The sequence below is a fragment of the Globicephala melas genome, chromosome 9 (assembly GCF_963455315.2).
Source record: "Globicephala melas chromosome 9, mGloMel1.2, whole genome shotgun sequence".
In the NCBI taxonomy this organism is placed as follows: Eukaryota; Metazoa; Chordata; class Mammalia; order Artiodactyla; family Delphinidae; genus Globicephala; species Globicephala melas.
The window spans coordinates 102,337,626-102,358,513 of record NC_083322.1 but is presented as its reverse complement, the minus strand read 5'-3'; the positions used below and the strand labels follow the sequence as shown (position 1 = coordinate 102,358,513).

Here is a 20,888-nt window from a genome sequence, read left to right as displayed (position 1 = left end):
AATGTTTTATTGTTATAGAAGAGTTTGTCTCTGTGATTTGTCTATGTATCTATTGATTTTTAAAGTGATCGTATCAAACGTTATTAGATACATTTAAAATGTCAATATTTATAAGATGCTATGAAATATTTTCCTTCAAGTATTTAAAATTATGAAGAAGCTTTTTGTATGCCAACTTTGAAATGCGAGGGCACAGAAAGTTTTAAAAAATTCTTTCAACGTAGGGCTGCAGAATTTAGGAAACAGGCTGTGTGGCTCCAAAACCATCAGCTGCTCCTGAGAATGCAGGGAAGTGGTTTCAGACGGTGTAACTCAGTTACGCTAATGAAGGGCCCTCCCGATCACGCTGGCGGGGGCTGGAGAACTGGAAACTAACACATTCGGAAAGTAACACATTCCTCATCTTCTGAATGCACCACGGGCAACTAAAAAAGAAGCCACATGACGCTTTGTGCAACTATCTAGTTTATAAAAACCCACAAAACAAAAAACAACTAAACTAATCTATAATTTCATTTCCCGGAAGGTGGTGCAAAGCTGCCAGAAGCCCCACGAGGTTAGCACGAAGCCCCTGCGGTGTTAGTACTCACGTTCAAGCCCCTTCCCAGTGCGGACTTGGAGGCATCCTCATCGCTGTCTGCCCCCGGCTGCCTGGGCTGCTCTGCCTGGAACAGAAGCAGGACCCCCGTCATCTCCAGGTGACAGCAGCATCACACAGAACAGTTGTCCTCAGCAATTATTAAAGCAAACCACGCCAGCCTGGCCGTCCCTCAGGGCAGCAGCATCTGCATAAACAGCTGTAATCCACGGCCACGATTCTTAGGAACCTGAAAGCTGTTCTAAAATAGTCCCTAAGCAGTGCTCACAGATCTGACAACCACAGTTTTGAAATTCATGACTCATGGAGTGTGAGTTTCCATTTTGTCTTTTTTTCCCCAGAGCATCTCTTTTGCTTAGAAGAGATGCAATATGAAAACAGCAGTGGGTCTGAGCTGATCAATTAGCTCCGAAAACCAATTAATTCAGTAGGTTTTGAGGATTTCTACGTTTTAAATTCAGTTTACCACTGCATTGCTGATCGACTGGATACACATCAAAATAACTCACCAAGTACCTCACTCCCTATCCATAAAAGGTGAACAATAATGACATCTCACTTCATGGTTTAAAAGAAGGTTTCCCTTGATGGTGTGGTGACCTCCAGACAGAGAACCACCAGGTGCCCTGGAAAATGCAGCTCTGGGCCACACCCTGCCCTCCCAAATGAGGATCTTTGGGGATGTGACCCAAGAATCCAGTTGTTACACTAGATCTTAAGGTGATTCTAAGGTATTTTCAGAACTACTTGGTTAGGAGAATAAATAATGTCAAAATGAAACAAAGTTATCACGTTGAAAGAACATTAAAATACCAAAGTTTTAAAACAAGGAAGGATACTTTCCTTCATTGACTTCAGCCAAAATGATATCTTTTTAAGCGTATTCTCTATTGAGATTTCACACACACATATGCATGTTTTTTCCTTTAAGTAGATAATAAAGACTCACTTTAACTTTAAATGTCTCCATTCTTAGTATTTTGCTCTCAGACATGTATAGACTATCTGGCATCACAGGATTTTAGAAATCATTTAAAAAATGATTGACTCAGGACTTCCCTGGTGGCCTGCCAGGGAAGGAATCCACCTGCCAATGCAGGGGACATGGGTTTGAGCCCTGGTCTGGGATGATCCCACATGCCACGGAGCAACTAAGCCCACGAGCCACAACTACTGAGTCTGCGTGTCACAACTACTGACGCCCGCGCGCCTAGAGCCCGTGCTCCGCAACAAGAGAAGCCACCACAGTGAGAAGCCCACGCACCGCAACGAAGAGTAGCCCCCGCTCACCGCAACTGGAGAAAGCCTATGTTTGCTGTTGCACGCAGCAACAAAGACCCAACGCAGCCAAAAACAAATAAATAAATTTATAAAAATTTTAAAAATAAAAGAAATAATTCACTCCAAACCCTCCTGCTATTAATGAAGAAAACCTGAGACCCAGGCTTGCCAGGCAGCGTACAGTGTGTGGACGGTGAGAGCCACGGCTCCGGAAAGACAGGCGGGTCTGAATTCTGGCAACACTAGCCCTGGGATTTGCTCAGAATGTGCAGCCTGGGCTTCTCCACCTGTAAAATGGGGTTGATAAGGCCTCTCTCGCCAGGTTTATAGAAGATGAAAGGAGGGTGCGTTTAGCACAGCACCTCCAACAATAAAAACAGAGAGAAACAAGGAAGGAAAAGGTTAATGCCCCAAACAACAAATAATCCAGGAAGGTTACGACTGTAGAAGGGCAGTTGAGGGCAAAATAAAATAAAATAAATGAGAGGGAAAGATGAGGTGTATGAGAAAGGAAAAACGCTTCTAGCCAGTCTAAGACCGAAGAAAGATGGGGTGGGGCGGAGGGAAGGCCCCTGGGACCCCCAGACCAGGCTTCCTCACCATCTGTGGCGTTTTCACAGGTGTTTCAGACTCTCCTGGAGAATGCTCTGCTAGACCATCACATGCACTCGGCTCTTATGCTGCTTGAAACAAAGGCATTTCTAGATTGCCTACTGACTGCGCTGGCAGTTTCGTGTCTCAAAAGCAGGAAGATACAAGAAGAAGGGCTCTTGAGATCTTGGTGTGAGGAAAGGGTAGATTTTCTGTGAATTAGAATAGTGAGAACCAAAGAGGCCAGTGGTGCCTGCAGTCCCAGCAAACTGACCTCAAATGTCAGGAAGCATATTACCCCGCCATTAAAAAGAATAAAAGCATGCCATTTGCAGCAACATGGATGGACCTAGAGATTATCATACTAAGTGAAGTAAGTCAGACAGAGACAAATATCATATGATATCGCTTATACGTGGCATCTGAAGTATGATACAAACCAACCTATCTATGAAACAGAAACAGCCTCACAGACATAGAGAACAGACTTGTGGTTGCCAAGGGGTGGGGGAAGGATGCAGTCGGAGTTTGGGATTAGCAGATGCAAACTATATTATATAGGATGGATAAATAACAAGGTCCTACTGTACAGCACAGGGAACTATATTCAATATCCTGTGATAAACCATAATGGGAAAGAATATGAAACAGAATATATGTATATATAACTGAGTCACTTTGCTGTACAGCAGAAATTAACACAGCACTGTAAATCAACTCTACTTCAATAAAATATTTTTAAAAAGATGACAGGAACCAGAAACCCAACATTAATAGAGTGAAGGGAAATTCAAATGTGAAACTGAATCTGTAATTTCAAGGAATTCTGGCAGGAAAGGAAAGGATGGCGGAGGAGGGAAGAGGAGGGGGACAGGATGGTGGGGTGAGGGCACAGAAGATCTTAAGTAGAGACACACACGGAGCAGAGATTTTCAAAGGACACATGGAAGCAGGGGGAAACGCACACAATCAGTAATAAGACAGAGGATCAAGAATCCACAATCAAAGCATCAGGTGGTCAGGAGCAATGCACTGGAGTTTGGCAGAGTCTCCTGAGGACAGGGACCCCTCACTAGTTCAGGTGGCGACTTCTCTCTGGGCTGCCAGCTTCCACCCAGCGTTCTCACTGACCTCTCACCTCCGAACCACAAGCTGACCCGGGATCTAACCCCAGGACCCTGAGCAAGTTTATTTCTTTGGGCCCCAGCGTCCTCATCAGGAACACGGGGTGGATGGTAATTCTGACCCCGTGGGCTCCGGAAGGTCAGGACACGTGCAGGCTGGTGCACAGATGCAAGGGCCATGCAATGGGCAGAGAGGGCTCTGGACCAACGTGCGTCCACCCTACTCACGCCTCTTCTACCGCTCCGTGGACGGCGGACGCTTCCAAACCCAGCTGGCGGATTAAAGACTAACGTTCCCCACGATGGTTCTGTCTTTTTTAGTGCCATCTACCAGTTAAGAGAAAATACTTGACCCAGCAAAATAAACCTTTTTCAACCAACGCAATAGAGATCACAAGCATTTCCCTTTCTTGGTAGTTAGAAGGCCTGTATAGCTTGAGGGTTCAAAGATGATTTTAAACGTGTTCATTTTTACTCTCTGTACTATGACTTTATAACACTGGACCCAAATTACGGTTTTAGGATTTATTAACTAAGACCAACCAGATCAATAAAATTAACTTATTCAGCATGTTCCCAAATCATATGGGGAGGAGCAGGGAACATCTAAAATTTACTGGCAAATGGACCCACTCAACAACTCATGTTCTTCTCCACAAAGCGGCCCCTGGGCAGCTCCTTGAGGCTGCACCAGGTTGTACAAGTTCTGAAGATTTGGTTCATTTGGGATACTGGGTATTTATATAAACTTAACCGTACCATGCATTCACTTATCCATCCATCCAGAGGCTGTTTACTGAGCTTCAACCTCCTTCCAGGACTGTGCAGGTACCAGCAGAGAGGGTGCATGGCTTCGTGATCTGCTGGTGAATTAAACACCATCACCCAAGACCACTGTTTTAGGAATCAAGTGTGGGATATGAGAGGCATTTGTGCATACTGACACGACACGCACCCTACTCCCTGAAGGAGTGAGGACTCCTACGTGTATTTAGACAAATTCCAAGAGAGGCTGAGGACAAACATCTCAACAAACTGTCTGTACAGAATGCAGAATCATAGGTCAATTTGATTGATATTTGATACTGAATCAATTACCTTACTATCGCTTCTTTTATTAACTTTGAAAAATCCCAGAATTTTTTTCTTCTCTTTATCTGTCTCACCGTTGCCAAGTGATGATTTTCTAAAGGTTTCTGGGGAAAAAAAAAAAGTACTAAGTTATTTTTCAGCATATGAAACATTAGATTAAGTACTTTAAAAATATCAACAAATGATTTTTTTTACTCTAGTCTTAAACTTTAGTTCTTATAAGAGAGCAAAACTATTTCTCTCAAAGCGTTCTGAGCCACCCAGAGCCTCCAGTTGGGTTTAGGAAATCTCTAAAGGTTCTTATAATCTTTAGTACTGTAAAAACAAAACAAAACAAAACAAAAAAACCCCGAATAAATCCAGAAGTTCTAGGGCAGTATTGTGCAACAAAAAATAAAGGGACTACATACGTAATTTTGCATTTTCCAACAGTTGCACCAAAAAGAACCAGGTGAAATTGATTTTAATAATGTTTTATTTAACCCAATAGATCTAAAATATTAGTATTCCATCACATAATCCATATAACATTATTAATGAGGTGTTTTACATTCGTTTTGGTACTAAGCCTTCAAAATGCACTGTGCACATCACGGCACATCTCAGCTTGCACCAGCCACATGCCTCGTGCCTGACGGCCATGCCTGGTTTGTGACCATCAGACCGGACAGCACGGCTCTCGGGACTGCGGCACCTGTGCTAAACATCTGCTTTAAGAATTATGAGGGTGGCGGTAAAAACGCAAACTAAATAAACTACATCAACAGCTTCCTGGCTTGAGGAGCCCACTCCTTTCCAGAACGTGGAGTAACAGTGATGGTTTACCCAGGGGACATCTGAAATAACCAAGTTAGCTCCTCCATGACCCATGTCCCCAGATTTTTCTTCCTCTACCTCAAACAGGATGTTTTCCTTTTTCATTACATTCTCTAGGGGACCTGTTTTTTCTTCTGTTGTTTTTTTTTTTATTCTTGACTTCTAACTCCTCAATCTTCTCCATTTCCGGGAGTTTTCTTCAGCGGGATTTTCGGGCTAGAAAGGATGCTCTGGAGTTCCCGATGGGGCACCAAAGCCCAGGCCAGTCGGGATGGTGACGACGCAGCCAAGGGCCACGGTCTCCAGGGCAAGGCAGAACTGGGGGCAGCGGCATCCCTGGGACCTCGGGCCGCACCAGACGCCCACATGGGAGACTCTGGGCATGGGGCCCAGCATTCCTCACTCAACAAGCACCCCCCACCTTGGGATGCTTAAGCGGTGGGGACCACACTTGAGAGCCAGCAGAGTAGAGCTTAAGGACGCCGTCGTGGGGGCGTACTGGGCCTCAGTTCCCCCATCTGCAGATTGAAGATGACTCAGATGACCAAGCCTGGCACCCTCAGTGCCACCACAACCATTGTGACCGTTATTCATTGATCGATGACACTCCGAAGGCCACGCCAGGCCTTTGTCATCCGCTCATCCTGTTCTTGTCTTCCAAGGCACACAGATACGGCCAGAAGAAAAGATGTTGAGGTGTTGCTGAAGGACTGAAAAATTAATTTCCCCACACCGCTGCCAACTGCTGGACCACCAAACCACTGGTGGAAAAATGTGGACTGGAGTTTACAAACTCTGCCACCAAGATACCAACCCAAACCAGGTAAATATCGGTGGGCTGCTCATCTGCTAAGCAAGAATTTCATATTCCAACTCGAGAAGGCAGACGCGGAAGTCGGAGCCTTTGTGACATGCATTAACGTAATACTGTCCTCCCAGTGAAGCAAAAACCAAGCCCCTGAATCCCTGCATTCTGTCAGTGGCAAAGGCTCCGGTTTTAGTCCCAGGAACCAGGCCTCTCAGCTTCATGCAGGTGGCTCAGCCAGGCCAATCAGCGGTCCCCACATCACATGACATCCAAACCAGCGAGGGGACCGGCTTCAGTGGTGAGACATGCATCCCCCCGGAAACACGCGTGCACGTAGGGTTCACAGTTAATTGCACCAAAACCCTCTGTTAGGCCCAGAGCCTGTAGCAAAATATTCTGTGCCGCAGAGTAAAGCTATATGTGGACAAAAGTATGCACCAACGTGTATGTTTGTACCTCTGATGTTTCTAGAATTGACTGCTATGTGACACTGATGTAGCAAGTGCAGGATATGACAGTGCCTGAGAGATGAGGGAGCGAGAACACATCACTGGCACACAGGCCGTTGTGCCAGCCACACCACGGTGAGACTGGATCAGAGATTCAGCCTCTCGTTTCTCTTCCTGGACAGGGGGAGGGGCTGGTCACCAGCCCCAGGACTGAGGCTCGGGCTCGGGGCACAGAGCCGCCCCAAGGGGACCGAGAGGCCACAGCCCACAGCTGCCCGGCTCTGAGCTGGGCCCCAACCAGACGGTCTAATCTCAAAGGTGAGGCTCGGAGATTCTGGACTGATGGGGCCTTCTGTGAGGTTTGAGACTGGCAGGCACTGCGGAAGGATGGGCTGCAGGGCAGGGCAAGATCACTTGGTTTTCCTGACCGTGTTCCCATCAGCCAAGACCCCCAAGGTGCCCCACCTGGGTCGCAGCCAGGCCTGGAGAAAACACGCCAGTTAAGACCTAGAAGCCGTGGTTCTAAGTGGATGGCAATTTGAGCGTGGAGTTTATTTTGTTTCAATTTACTCTCATTTACTACGACTTAGATATGAATAAAAACACAGGGGAGGTTGTGTCTCATCCGTTTGGATGTGATCTGGAAGGTGATACGGATGAGCTGAGGGGTGTGGACGGATGGAGGACGCTGCAGGGGCCCTTGAGGACGGGCTCATTGAAAACGTCCACTTTTCCGGATGCAGAAATGGAGCAAGCCGTCGGGGGCCAGATCAGGGTCACCAAGCTTGTACATGCAAGAGGGGAAACTGGGTCTGCATCGCAGGGAAATGTGCACGTTTGTAAGTGACCATCCCCATCATGGGGGTCGTAAAAGAACAGTCAAAAGAGCTCTGATTCACCTTCCCCACTGCCCTCAGCCTTACAATATCCCCAGATCAGATCACTCAGAACTGATCAAGCCTTCATATATATGAGTTTTCTGCTCAAACCAACTATCTATTCATGGTGCTTCTTTTTTTAATTGGAGTATAGCTGATTTAAAACGTTGTGTTACTTTCAGTTAGCTAGCTAGCTAGCTAGATTGATTGATAGATATAGATATATAGAGTGATATATTCTTTTTCAGATTCTTTTCCATTATAGGTTATTACAAGATATTGAGTATAGTTCCCTGTGCTATACAACAGGTCATCTATTTTATAAATAGTAGTATGTGTATCTGTTAGTCCCAAACTCCTAATTTATCCCCTCCACCCTTCCCCTTTGGTAACCTTGAGTTTGTTTTCTATGTCTGTGAGTCTGTTTCTGTTTTGTAAGTAAGTTCATTTGTATCATTTTTTTTTTAGATTCCACATATAAGTGATATATCACATGGTATTTGTCTTTGACTTACTTCACTTAGTATGATAATCTCTAGGTCCATCCATGTTCCTACAAATGGCATTATTTCATTCTTTTTTATGACTGAGTAATATTCCTTTGTATATATGTACCTCATCTTTACCCATTCGTCTGTCAATGGACACTTAGGTTGCTTCTGTGTCTTAGCTGTTGCAAATAGTGCTGCTATGAACATAGGGGTGCATGTATCTTCTCAAAGTAGAGTTTTCTCCAGATATATGCCTAGGAGTGGGATTGCTGGATCACATGGTAATTCTATTTTTAGCTTTTTAAAGGACCCCCCATACTGTTCTCCATAGTGGCTGCACCAATCCCACCAATAGTGTAAGAGGGTTCCCTTTTCTCCACATCCTCTCCAGCATTTGCTGTTATTTGCAGACTTTTTAATGATGACCGTTCTGACTGGTGTGAGGTGATACCTCATCATAGTTTTGATTGGCATCTCTCTACTAATTAGTGATACTGAGCATCTTTTCATGTGCCTGTTGGCCATCTGTATGTCTTCTTTGGAGAAGTGTCTGTGGTGCTTCTTAAAAGAGAGTCCCTCTCTTTGTAGCATCCCTCCGCCCCGTATGACGGAGGAGGTAACAGGTGAGGAATGTGAAGGGAGACCACTGTCAGACACGACACCTGGTCTGTGGCTCCAGAACAAAGCCCAGATTTTCTGCATTATTTTTCTCTTTGAAACAAAGTCTAATGTTAAACACTTTACCAAACATGGACAGAAATTTCTATAAAATCCAAACACTCATTGGGAGTTTAATGACTCTCTTGGAGTGTGTGTGTGTGTTATGTGTGTGTGTGTAGTCCAAAAGATTTATGTAAGTCCCAATACAAATGTGTGTGCACACACGCCTATGTACATATGTGCATGCACGTGGATGCATTATACATAATACATACATATATATATAAATAATTTATAAGAAACGAATGCAAAATTTGGACCAGTCATTTACATACTTGTCTATGACAGAAAAGGTCAGATTTCACAATCCACACTGCCCCAGATTCTGCAGCAGGCAGGATGGACCCTGAGGGCAGGTAAGCACAGGTGAGAAGGGCACGGGGCCTCTCCTGCATGGACCACTTCTGCTCTGCCCTGAAGTTCTGTGTTCATAAAGGGCCGTTTTCTACAAACAGCTCCCTCACTGCTCACCAATCAGAACCACACAACGAACCCTTGCCCAAGGGACGTTCTTCTCTTAGTCAACCAGGGAGTCAAGAAACCAAGCCACAACCTCAGTTCAGCCTGGCCAGACGCCCCCAGAGGTGCTGCCCTGCATCCCCTCAGGTCACCCCGTGCATCGTCCTAGCCCAGAGCCATGCAAGGTGCAGCTGGCGGGGCAGCGCTGGGCTCACTGTACCTCGGCAGCTCAGGGAAGGCTCCGACTGTGTTTTGGTCAGAAGAACTGGAAAAGGCAGGCAACAGAGAGTGAAGACAGGCTTCTTGACCCACGGCAGCACCTGACAAGGCCTTGGCCCCTGTGTCAGCCTGGACTGAGGCTGCTGTGCCCCGCAGGAGAAGGCCAAGTGCAAAGCAGGCCTGCATCCCTGGCCTGGACCCCCTAGAATCCCGCAGCTGTCTGGCTGCTAAGCGCCATCCTGGAAGCAGGTGGCAGCAAAGCCTTCCGCTTTCTCAAGCTGCCGCCGCCAGGAATTCCAGAACAGGGCGGGCCTCTGCCTACAACACATCTCCTGCCCGTGGCCTTTACCCTTCCCCAAGCAGCTGCCAGCTGGGAGGGGGCGTAACCCAAGAGGGGCAAAGAAGAGAGCTCCTCACGGACAGAAATGTTCTCTTCTCTACTCAGATGTCTGACTGTCAGTAGGATGGGATGGAGGCGTTTGGCAAGGATGACAATCAAATATTTCACAGCCCACATGGCACATTACGGTCCAGACGAAAAGGATGTTGGCCACAGGCAGGGCACATCCTCGCCATGCCAGGTGACGCTCCTTTATTTGTCTGGGGAGGCTGCCGGGGTCCCAGAACGAGGGTCCCCAGGAGGGTGCCCGAGGCAGTGCAGAGGAGGACTCAGGGGCTGGGGGACAGCTATCTCTCCGCGTGCAACAGCCTGCCCTGCCCTGCGCCGGGGTCAGAAGAGGGAGGTCCAGACTTAGGGCAGTTTCCGCTCTCTCCGCCTCACCCGTGTGCCCAGAAGACCACCCACGGGCTTGCTGGGCCCACTCCTTAATGCAGAGACTGGCTTCATACACTTTTCCCAGGTATTAGATTCTCCAGCTACCTTTCAAGATATTCCGATTGATTAGCACATAACAGAAATACTCGTTTGCAGAAGACTTTTCCTTTCACATGCTTAAATGTGGAGCAATGTTTCTTTTGTCTTTCCTTCTCTTTTTCTGTCTTTCCAAATGAAAGCTCTGTTTCCAAAGATTCCCAGAAACCAAATTTAAATAGGGCTGATATAACGAGACAGACACAGCGGCAACATCCAGGCCCGTGCAGCAGGTACTGAGAATCATCTTCTCTGTGTTTTAAAAACATACCGGATAAAACACAAGATGCATTACTCTCAAATGCCAGAACACTTTTTTTTGAAGGAATAAATAGTCTATGTTCTTGTACATGACTGAGCTAAAACCCTTTCTTGAATGTCAAATGAGACCCAGGGTCCAGAACCTTCAGGAGGAGATCTGGGGGAAGGGGAGGTTCCACTGTGACCATTACAGTTTGGTAATAAGAAAATACAGATTTTTTTACTTGGGAAAAATTTTTTAAAAACTGTAGAAAAACATGAAAACTTGAATATGTGTGTATTTTAAAAGCCCAACCTGGTCAATATTTGTGAAATAAAAGCCAACGGATATCAAATGAGCTCATTAAAATAGACACTTTTGTGAAGCCCATTTTAATAATTCTAAAGTCAAGGAATATTAACTATATATATATATATATATATTTTTTTTTTTTTTTTGGTCTCACAGTTGTTCAAATACAGTCAGCCCCTGTGTCAATCAGGGAACTCTGCTTACACAAGAGTCTTTGTACCAACACTGGCCTCGAGGTGTCACTCAAGCCAGAGCCTCTTACTAACTGTGATCTCAGGCTGGTACCACCTTCACGGGAGGAGAAGGATAGAGGGGAAGCAGCACGTGTTGTCTCCAGGGACTGAACTGCATTTGGGCAGGTTTAGGGAACAGCTAACTGCATTCTGCCACTGGTTTCGATTAGGAGCAACGTTTGAGACCTGGGAGTATTTAATGGCAACTGAAAAGGAAATCCAGGAGAATACGGTTCACATGTGGCTTCTGAGAAGTTCTTTTAGAGCAGAAGCGCCAGTATTCTCACCTTTCCCCTTTTTACGTATCTCATGGAAGCTCACGGGAGACAAGGGGTAACGAGCATGCTCACGACTCGGGGAAAGAGGTATAACTACAATCCATGTATTGTATTTCCCGCCCACTCCCGTTCTGGTTTGGACAAAATTGGAGAGGGCTGCAAACGCCCATCCCCATCGCTCTGTGCTATGACGCATGCGCGGAGGCCCAGCGGCGCCGCGTCTGAGACGCTGGGTGGCCTCACCTCTCTTGTTGTCCCAGGCGTAGAGCTCCTTTATCCCCAGCTCGTTCAGGGACTTGGAGAGCTCCAGCTCCTCACCGGCCACGTTGTCCCTGAGGAGCACCACGTGCTCCGGGCTGACGTCGCACTTGGCGCAGATGACTGGGAGGATGCTCTGCAGGGGAACCTCGGGGCTCACGCGCACCACCGCCTTCTGTGTGCGCAGGTAGTTCACCACCAGGCGCACCGTCTTCTGGAAAACACGGCGGGCAGAATTCCGTGAGCGCATCTTTGCACAGCTGTGTTCATACTAGAATGGAGCAGGGCATGATATTGTGTGGACCGGGTCTTTCTTCCAAAATTCAGTGGGTCATGGGGGAAAGGGCACACTGAATAGGAATAGCAAATGCCTGGAAAAATGAATTTACCTTCCAATCTCTTTTGCTAATGAACAAACTGCTACCAACATGGGGAAATGGACAGCAGTGAGGGTCTCAATTTGGAATCTAATATACACACTGTCTTTCAAGGATTCTAAACAGACCTGAATGCAAGGCACTAATACGTTTCTTAAAGGGAAGTGGTTTGGAATTCTTGTGAACAATCCAATTTAAAGGAAAAAAAAAACCCTCAGAAAACAAGACATCAAATTTTTGTTTAAGAAGACAAAATACCCACATAAATAGATTAATATCTAGTATCATATATTTATATGAATATTGACACATACACACTACACACATATGTATTTTAAGCTAGAAAAATATAACATACACTAGACATACAAATATAATAGGCATATAATAATAGACATCATAATCAGAAAAAAAATCAATTTGACTAAAGCTGATTATACATGTCTACAGATAAAGTGACCCGTCAAAAATGTAATAGGCTGAGGTTTCATGCAGTCAACTTCTGTTTGGTCTTTACTGATCACCCACATTGTTCTAAGATCCTGGGGAGTGGACACAGTAAATGTGTATTGAATAAAAAAAAAACGGACTGAGATTTATCTCACCCTTTTCCAGTCTGAGTGCCAGGGTTTGATGAATTTTAGGAGGAAAAATGGAATCATGGATCTTTTCCATGCTTCTTAAACTGGAGTCATATATAAACTTGGGCTCACCTGCCCCTGGGATTTGCAGCTGGGGTTCAAGACGGCAAGAAAAGCCACAGAATATAGATATAAAAAGGGTTTATTTCCTTAAACAGTGATTTTAATTGAAGAATTAGGGAAAACTCAAAGTATAGATACCACCAATTAAAAGTTATTAATCACCCAAACCTAGAGGACATCACCTGTTGGCCAAATTACCATGTTTAAAAATAGGGAAATTTAGGGCTTCCCTGGTGGCGTAGTGGTTGGGAGTCTGCCTGTCGATGCAGGGGACGCGGGTTCGTGCCCCAGTCCGGGAGGATCCCACATGCCGTGGAGCAGCTGAGCCCATAAGCCATGGCCGCTGGGCCTGCGCGTCCGGAGCCGGTGCTCCGCAACGGGAAAAAAAAAAAAAAAACAGGGAAATTTAGTAGGTATTACAATAATTTAAAAGAATGAAATAGCATTGCTTTCAACTGGAGAGGAAAGATCCACGGCAAAGCCTTATTAAAAAGTACAATAGGGCTTCCCTGGTGGCGCAGGGGTTGAGAGTCCGCCTGCCGATGCAGGGGACACGGGTTCGTGCCCCGCTCCGGGAAAATCCCACATGCCGCAGAGCGGCTGGGCCCGTGAGCCATGGCCACTGAGCCTGCGCGTCCGGAGCCTGTGCTCCGCAACGGGAGAGGCCACAACAGTGAGAGGCCTGTGTACCGCAAAAAAAAAAAATTACAATAAGCAGCTGGAGTTACCTTTAATCAATACTCAAAAGCTTGGAATCTATGCATAAAATATTATCCAAATTGCAATGAGTATTTCTGACATTAGTATTTTAAAAGGGAACCCCTTTCTGTTTCCTCTCTCTAGGAAGCTGTTTACATCGTCTACATATTCCAACCTCTGCCGTGGACAGGAAGGCCTCCAGAACTCAGCTAGAACCTTTAGGACTAGGCCAAGAGGGTAGACATTGGCTACCTGTGGTTATTTCAATGAAAATTAAGAAATGAAAAGTTGTTTTTCGATCACACTAGCTGCATTTCGCATGCTCAGCAGCGACATGTCATCAGTGGCTGTCACCTTGCCGAGGGCAGAATTATAGACCATTTCCATCTTTGCAGAAAGTTCTGGTGGATAGTTCTGCTCTAGACTGGCTCCTCTTCTCTGGTATGGAAAGGAGAAATGCTACACAACAAACATCATTCAATGCGTGAACTTCGGTCTCCTAAAGTAAACTCAGTTTAGGGTCTAACTTAGCCCACCACGCAAGTGGAAACCTCAACCACGGCGTGCGTTGCTTATACAGCAGGGGCTCCACCGGCCTCTCCTCAGCAGCTCCAGCACCCTGGGTCACAGGGAACTGCATATGGCCTTATACGACAAAGGGTCCCTCGTGCTACTGACCTCAGGCAGCTTAGCGGGGCCAGCCTTAACCTTCGCTTCAGGAACTTTTTCTTTCAGAAATACGGTATGCGCATTCAGGGTCCCAACCAAAGTATTTGGCTTAAAATTCAAAGGCTGTTGAGTTTCTGAAGACCGGATCTCCAAGGCATGGTTGGACGGGTTCAGGTGGTTCTGAAGGCAAAGTTCAACCAGTAGGTCCATCATCGCGTGGCTGAAAGAGAAACAAATCACGGTCATGGGGAACGTTTGCATTCTCCCTTCTGCTAGCTGAGTGGGTTAAGACAAATGAACCAGTGGGTGAATAAGCAAATTGGCCGTCAGCACGAAGAAAGAAAACAGCTTCTCGTTAATTCCTCAAGCATGACTGCACAGTGATATCTTAACACTTTCAATACTAATAAACAACACTACTGAAAGCACCATCAGAATCAGAATAGCTGGGAAAATAGTTACATTTCTAGTTAAACCCATGGATATGTTGACCTGAATCCTATAAGGTCAGCACAAATGATATTAACGTATGGCATAAGGCATTAAGTTTTCAGTTACTCACAAATATAGTGTATCTTAAACACTGAAATTTTAAGTTGAAGACAATAGCTTTCTTTTTAGCTAAAAAGTATGCTTTTTAAAGACCAAACATGAAGAAAATGACCTTATTTGAATTTTTATAATTTCTAAATTTTAAAATTTTTAATAATTTTTATAACGTCTCCCATCACAGATCATTATTTACCAAGGGAGCCAAATAACAACTCAGCTTGTCCCAAAGAATGAAATAATCTCATTTCCATCATTTATATTCACCTGGTGGAATGTCTGTATATTTCAAGCTGGCCTCTCTTTCCCTACACATCTCCTGAGCAGTGCGGCATAAACACCTCACGAAAGCGTAGGTCCTCTCCTGCGATCTACTTCTTAATCAGGAACTGGCACGGCAATAATTTCAGGTCATAGTGATGCTTTCCAGGTGTCTGGCGCTCAGGGGTGTGTAGACCTGGGACTCATGGTGCACCTGTAAAGGCACAGGTGCCAGCTTCTGCCCACCATTCGGTCATCACTCACCTTGAGGGCTGTGAGCCGCAGGGGCCCTGACGCTGAACTGTGAAACCACAGGCAAAGCTGCAAAGTACCCTATTTCCCATTCACTTGTTAAAAATATCAATAATATTCTAGTGGATACAGAACATTTCCCAGCCATCTCCATGGCAATCTTCCTCCCACCCGATATCCAGGAAGTAATTAGGTAACAGCCTATGTCTTAACCAGGGGACCCTGGAATCACCTGGGACGTTTAGGAGGCTCATCACCCCCCTGGCTCCTGGGGACTCTGAAAGGACACGCGGTGGGGACAGGGCAGTGCTAACCCTCACGTGGGCCACGCTGGTGGGCGTGCAGGCTAATGACGCTGTCAGCTCTGATTCCCTCGGCTCCGGGATAAAAATCATCTTTCTCTCAACGACAAGCATAATGCGTCAGAACAGGCAAGCAACATCACCAAAGACTCCAAGACACGAAACTCCATGGAAAAGCCTCAGCACAGAAAACAGACTTCTAACGATGCTAAAATAACGACCTGTTACTTGTTACCACGTACTATGTTTCCTCCATGGCCCAGAGCCATTCTGTGCAGGTCACACTGTTCCCACTTACCCTCACCAAGCCTGGGGGGTGGGGACCGTTATCCCCCAGTTCCCATGAGGGGGTGGAGCTGGGGTTGGGACCCTGGTCCCATACGATGTTGACTGTCACTTCCCCTCTCTTATCTCCACCCACAGTCTACTGCCACCAAGTAAACCAAAAAGGATAAATTCTCCAACAAAGATTTGAATTAATCCTAGAATGTAAACCACAAAGGACACCAAAGCTAGTGATGTAACCTTCTGTTCTTCTAATTCAATAATTGGTAACATGTTTTTTTGGGGTTTTTTGTTTTTCTTTTTTGCGATATGTGGGCCTCTCACTGTTGTGGCCTCTCCCGTTGCGGAGCACAGGCTCCGGACGCGCAGGCTCAGCAGCCATGGCTCACGGGCCCAGCTGCTCCACAGCATGTGGGATCTTCCCAGACCGGGGCACGAACCTATGTCCCCTGCATTGGCAGGCAGACTCTCAACCACTGCGCCACCAGGGAAGCCCTTGGTAACATGTTTGAAACATCAAATTTGACCTCCTGCAAGGGAGCAGGCCAGCTCGGGCTGGAGGGGTTTTCCTGCATCACAGAGAATAAACTCTCCTTGCCATTAACAGAAGCTGAGACTTATTCTCGCGTGGACTCGCCGAGGAGTGATGTAGTACTTGGTTCCCGTCCGGATAAAGAATTGTACTTGGTTCCCGTCCGGATTAAGAATCTACCCTATGTATCGAGTGGATCTCCTCCGCAACTGGCCGATCGGCACCCACCCTGCTGCCCTCACTCTTCTGTGACCCTAACGTAGGACTCGGCTCTGCCCAGCGAAAGCTCTTTAATGATGAAGCTGCAGTGACGTTTTCAACACTGGAGGGTGGAAGCGTTTCTCAACAAAATGTTTGGGGGGAGTAGGGAAGGGAAGGAATTCCCAAGCAGAAAATTCTGTGATGCTGGAGGCCTATTTCCTCAAATTGACCATTTGGGGAAGGGGGAAGCACAAAAAAAACCAAACCACTGTAAGACCGTGATAATAAAACTCAACACCATACCCGTCATGGTATGTGCTTAAATTGTTCAAAGGGCACAGAGGCCATTACCGCTTCAGCCAAAGGGACAGCATCTCTTCCCGGGGCTGGAACCCAAGCCAGGACAGAGGGTTTCTGCAGGAGAGCAAGGGGGTTTAGGAGATGAGGAGAACTCAGGCTTTGAGAGCTGTCTGTTCTGCAGGCCTCTCTCTGTGGCTACAGAGAGTGACAGACACCGTATCCTAATGCAGACTGACCTGGGCCGCATCTAGGAAGCTGGATACACAGCACAAGGCCTAACGTGAGGACCTGGGCCCAGAAGCAGGAGCTCATCTCGCGTTTCCTGCAGGGCCTCCCACTCGAGTGATTCCTCCCCAGGCCCATTTAAAGCATGATCTGAGGAACCACTTTCCAGCACAAGCGTTTCTGGACGGTGTCCTCAGAAAACGGGGTGAGAGTTGGCCGGCTTCTCTGCCACTTCCATCGCACCATGGAAGTGGCTATTGGCTGGCATTTTAAGTCACCAAACTCCAAAACAGCCAGCCAGTTCTGGCTTTGATGCTACTGGAAAAAGTCACCCAGAAGGAAGAGGAAACCACAGCACCGTGGCAGCACCCGATGGCAGTCATGGAGGAACCGAGCTGCTGTCTGGTCCCCGGGGGTTTGGATTCACCGGACCTCAGCCTGCAGAGGATGAGAACTTCTAGCCAGGCATCCCTGCGTGCCCTCCACAGGGCCTCAGCAGGTCCCGGGGCCACACAGGAGAGGACTTTCCGGAGACTGAAGGTGGCTGCCTGGTTATCCTTGCGCACTCTCATTACCTCCTGAGCCGGACTCCCCAGGTGACTCCCACCTGCCCACAGGAGTACCAGCACCGCCTCTGATCCGCTGGCCCTTTGATGAGGGGTCGGGCATCTTTCCCCCCGAAGCTGGTTTAATGAAGGGACTCCAGAGGCATCCTAGGGCCACCCTCACCACTGCTCAGACCTGCCGCTCTGCCCCGGTTTCCTCCTCGGTGAGGGCGAAAGGATTGTCCATCCACCAGTGAGTCTTAAGTCACCCCTAAGTCACTGAGCACAGCGCCAGGCACATGGTGCGTGAGAAGTGTTTGCTGAATAAATGAGTGAATTGGATCCTGTCTTTGCTGTTTGCGGTTGTGTGTGATGAGACGTTTTCCCTGGCTCAGGGCAGAGCATCTCTGCCGGGATGTGGCTGGACTCCATCCGGCTCTCAGCAGGTAGCAAGATATACTCCTTTAAAGCAGCACCCTCAGGGGATTGCCCCATAGAGTTTCCTACAAAGAAGAACACTAGGCAATCAGACACTCTCAGAATGTCGAGAAAGACTCAGGTGGATTAAAGAAACTGACTACACCATCATCGCTAAGGACCCCAAGCATGCCCTCTGGTCTCAGTGGTCCCCCTGTATGAATGATGCTGTGGACAAAATCATCTCCCCCCACATTCACACTGATCCCCCAAATCCCAGTGTGACCGTGTCTGGACATGGGGCCTCTAAGGACGCAATTAGGGTTAAATGAGGTCATAAGGGTGGGCGCTAATCTGATGGGATTTGTGTCCTCAGAAGAAGGGACACAGAGAGCTCGCTCTCCCTGTAACCCCACCAAGAGGAGGTCGTGTGAGCACAGAGCAGGACAGTGGCCGCCTAGGACCAGGAAGAGGTCTCAGCATGAAATCACCTGCCGTCACCTTGACCTTGGGCTTCCAGCCTCCAGATTGTGGGGAGTAAATGTCTGTGTTCAGGCTGCCCCGTCTGTGGCATGTTTAAGACCGCCTGAACTAAGACAAAGACAGACACCATTATCGGGGTCTCTGCCTCCCTCTCTGTAATCCCAAGTTCAAGGGAAGAGTAAAAGGTAGTAACAAAGAGGACTGGTTACCCCAAACCACAGTAACAGGGGTGGTGGGTGGGCAATGACACTGATCTTTGGGGTTTCTCTCCATTGCTCCTCAAATATCCTTTTCGTTCCAACTTTTTTTTTTTTTTTCCTGCAGTACGCGGGCCTCTCACTGCTGTGGCCTCTCCTGTTGCGGAGCACAGGCTCTGGACGCGCAGGCTCAGCGGCCATGGCTCACGGGACCAGCCGCTCCACGGCATGTGGGATCCTCCCCGACCGGGGCATGAACCCGTGTCCCCTGCATCGGCAGGTGGACTCTCAACCACCGTGCCACCAGGGAAGCCCTTGTTCCAACTTTTTAATCTCTGTTCCCCGAATGAATCTTAAGTGCTCCCAATGTAAGGATGAAATTTATTTTTCGGCATTTGTTTGTTTGTTTTTTAGGCACAAAAAAGTCTTTTATACAGTATCTAAGCTTCTTTTGCTCACTCATTCACCCATTCACTTAGACATTAGGTCCTGCTGTGTGCCCAGCTGTGGGGATTCAAAGGAAATAAAATATAGCTCTAATTCTCACTTGGTCTATCAGAAAGATTTCACATTTTTAAGGGTGATTAAAAGAACATGCAGATTGCAGCCTTCCTTGAGCATTACACATTCAAAAATTCAACACTGAACATATCTACAGGTAATTTCTGCCCATCCTGAGCAACTTCGGTATTACTTCTGCAGTACTTGACATCAAGAGCACAAAGAAAACAGATGGGAATAATTTCAAATTTTATCCTTCACTTTGGGTATTTATCGATTACGTTATAATGATACTTCAAACTTAAAGAGAAAGATAACTTGGGTTGGGCTTCCCTGGTGGCGCAGTGGTTGAGAGTCCGCCTGCCAATGCAGGGGACGCGGGTTCGTGCCCCGGTCCGGGAAGATCCCACATGCCGCGGAGCGGCTGCGCCTGTGAGCCATGGCCGCTGAGCCTGCGCGTCCGGAGCCTGTGCTCCGCGACGGGAGAGGCCACAGCGGTGAGAGGCCCGCGTACCGCAAAAAAAAAAAAAAAAAAAAGATAACTTGGGTTTAAATGTAAACAAAACACTATTCTTACAGCAGAAAAAGGGATTTCCCTCCTCTATTAAGTTATTTTTAAGTTATTAAATTTATTTTTAAATTTAGAAAGTGAGTAGAATTTTTCTAGCTCTTTCTTTAAAAAATATTACTTTACAAATACGTGGAGATTTCCAAAAAATGGTTTGCAGGAGTCGGTGGTTTCAATAAGAAGAACCTGGTCTTCTCTCAGGCGTGGTTCTTTTTGAAATCCTGGCAGAGCGCTGGACAGGTCGAGGAACAGCCCATGCCAATCCTGTGCTCCCCAAATGCAGAGGGCACGTGGGGACCAGGCTGTTTGGGGACCACATGGGAGTCAGAGAGGCCAAGTCCCATTTCCGTCCGGCAGGGCTGATGGATGGACCTCTTCCTTCTCCAAGGGAGGGCGCTTCCATCTAAATCACAAAGCTTGCCTTGGCCAGGCTGTTGGGGCTCACTGAGATGCTTACAGTCACCTACAACTCCCTCTTGCTGCCATCATGCCGGCGAGACCCTGGGCTCACTCTCGGGGATCCCGAGCTCACCCGGATACGCTGACGTCTGGCAGAGCCATGGCACGCACGGCAGCAGGGGTTCTCAGAGTCTAACATGTGTTCCGAAAGCGTGTTCAAGCCCAGATCGCTGGTCCCACCCCGGGGTTTCTGATTCGCTAGGTCTGGGCAGGAAATTTGCATTTCTCACAGGTTCCCAGGCGATGCGGCGGCTCTTGGTCTGGGGCCACACTGAAAAACTACTGCACCCTCGGTACTCATGAAATGAGCATTCAGTACCTAGCAATGACTGGATTAAAAGGTGCCACAGTGTCAACTGTACAAATCACGTTAAGGTCGCTACTTCCAGATACAACGTTAAAACAATCTGCGTGCACTGTCAAATCATAGACTGGTTGAATGGGCCTAGTTTCTCGTGCGGGATCGAGGCCAGCAGGCGGCCCGAGCCCTGGGTAAGGCAGACTCTGGTGTTACAGAGTCAGAGCAAGTCCAGCCTGGCAGCTTCACCTGGGAACACAGAAGCGGGACATGGCAAGATGCTAGCAGGGCCTGCCCAGAGGGGGTCTATTGCCCAGAGGCTGGGCTCTGGGTTTGAGGCCAGGG

General features: G+C 47.3%; 1 protein-coding gene across 8 annotated transcripts in view; it reads right to left on the bottom strand.

Moving 5' to 3' along the window:
- The window catches only part of COBL (cordon-bleu WH2 repeat protein), a 261,221-nt gene that overhangs the window by 147,897 nt on the left and 92,436 nt on the right, over nt 1-20,888 (bottom strand). For 5 of the 8 annotated variants that reach the window (XM_030871312.3, XM_030871319.3, XM_060304920.2 and 2 more), the window contains exons 3-6: nt 14,178-14,388; nt 11,705-11,933; nt 4,693-4,790; nt 591-665 (exon numbers count right to left, since the gene is read on the bottom strand). In XM_030871312.3, coding sequence (XP_030727172.2) covers nt 591-665; nt 4,693-4,790; nt 11,705-11,933; nt 14,178-14,388 — 613 coding nt within the window. The remainder of the gene's footprint in view (nt 1-590; nt 666-4,692; nt 4,791-11,704; nt 11,934-14,177; nt 14,389-20,888) is intronic. The other 3 variants (XM_030871314.3, XM_030871320.3, XM_030871313.3) reach the window with 2 other exon arrangements.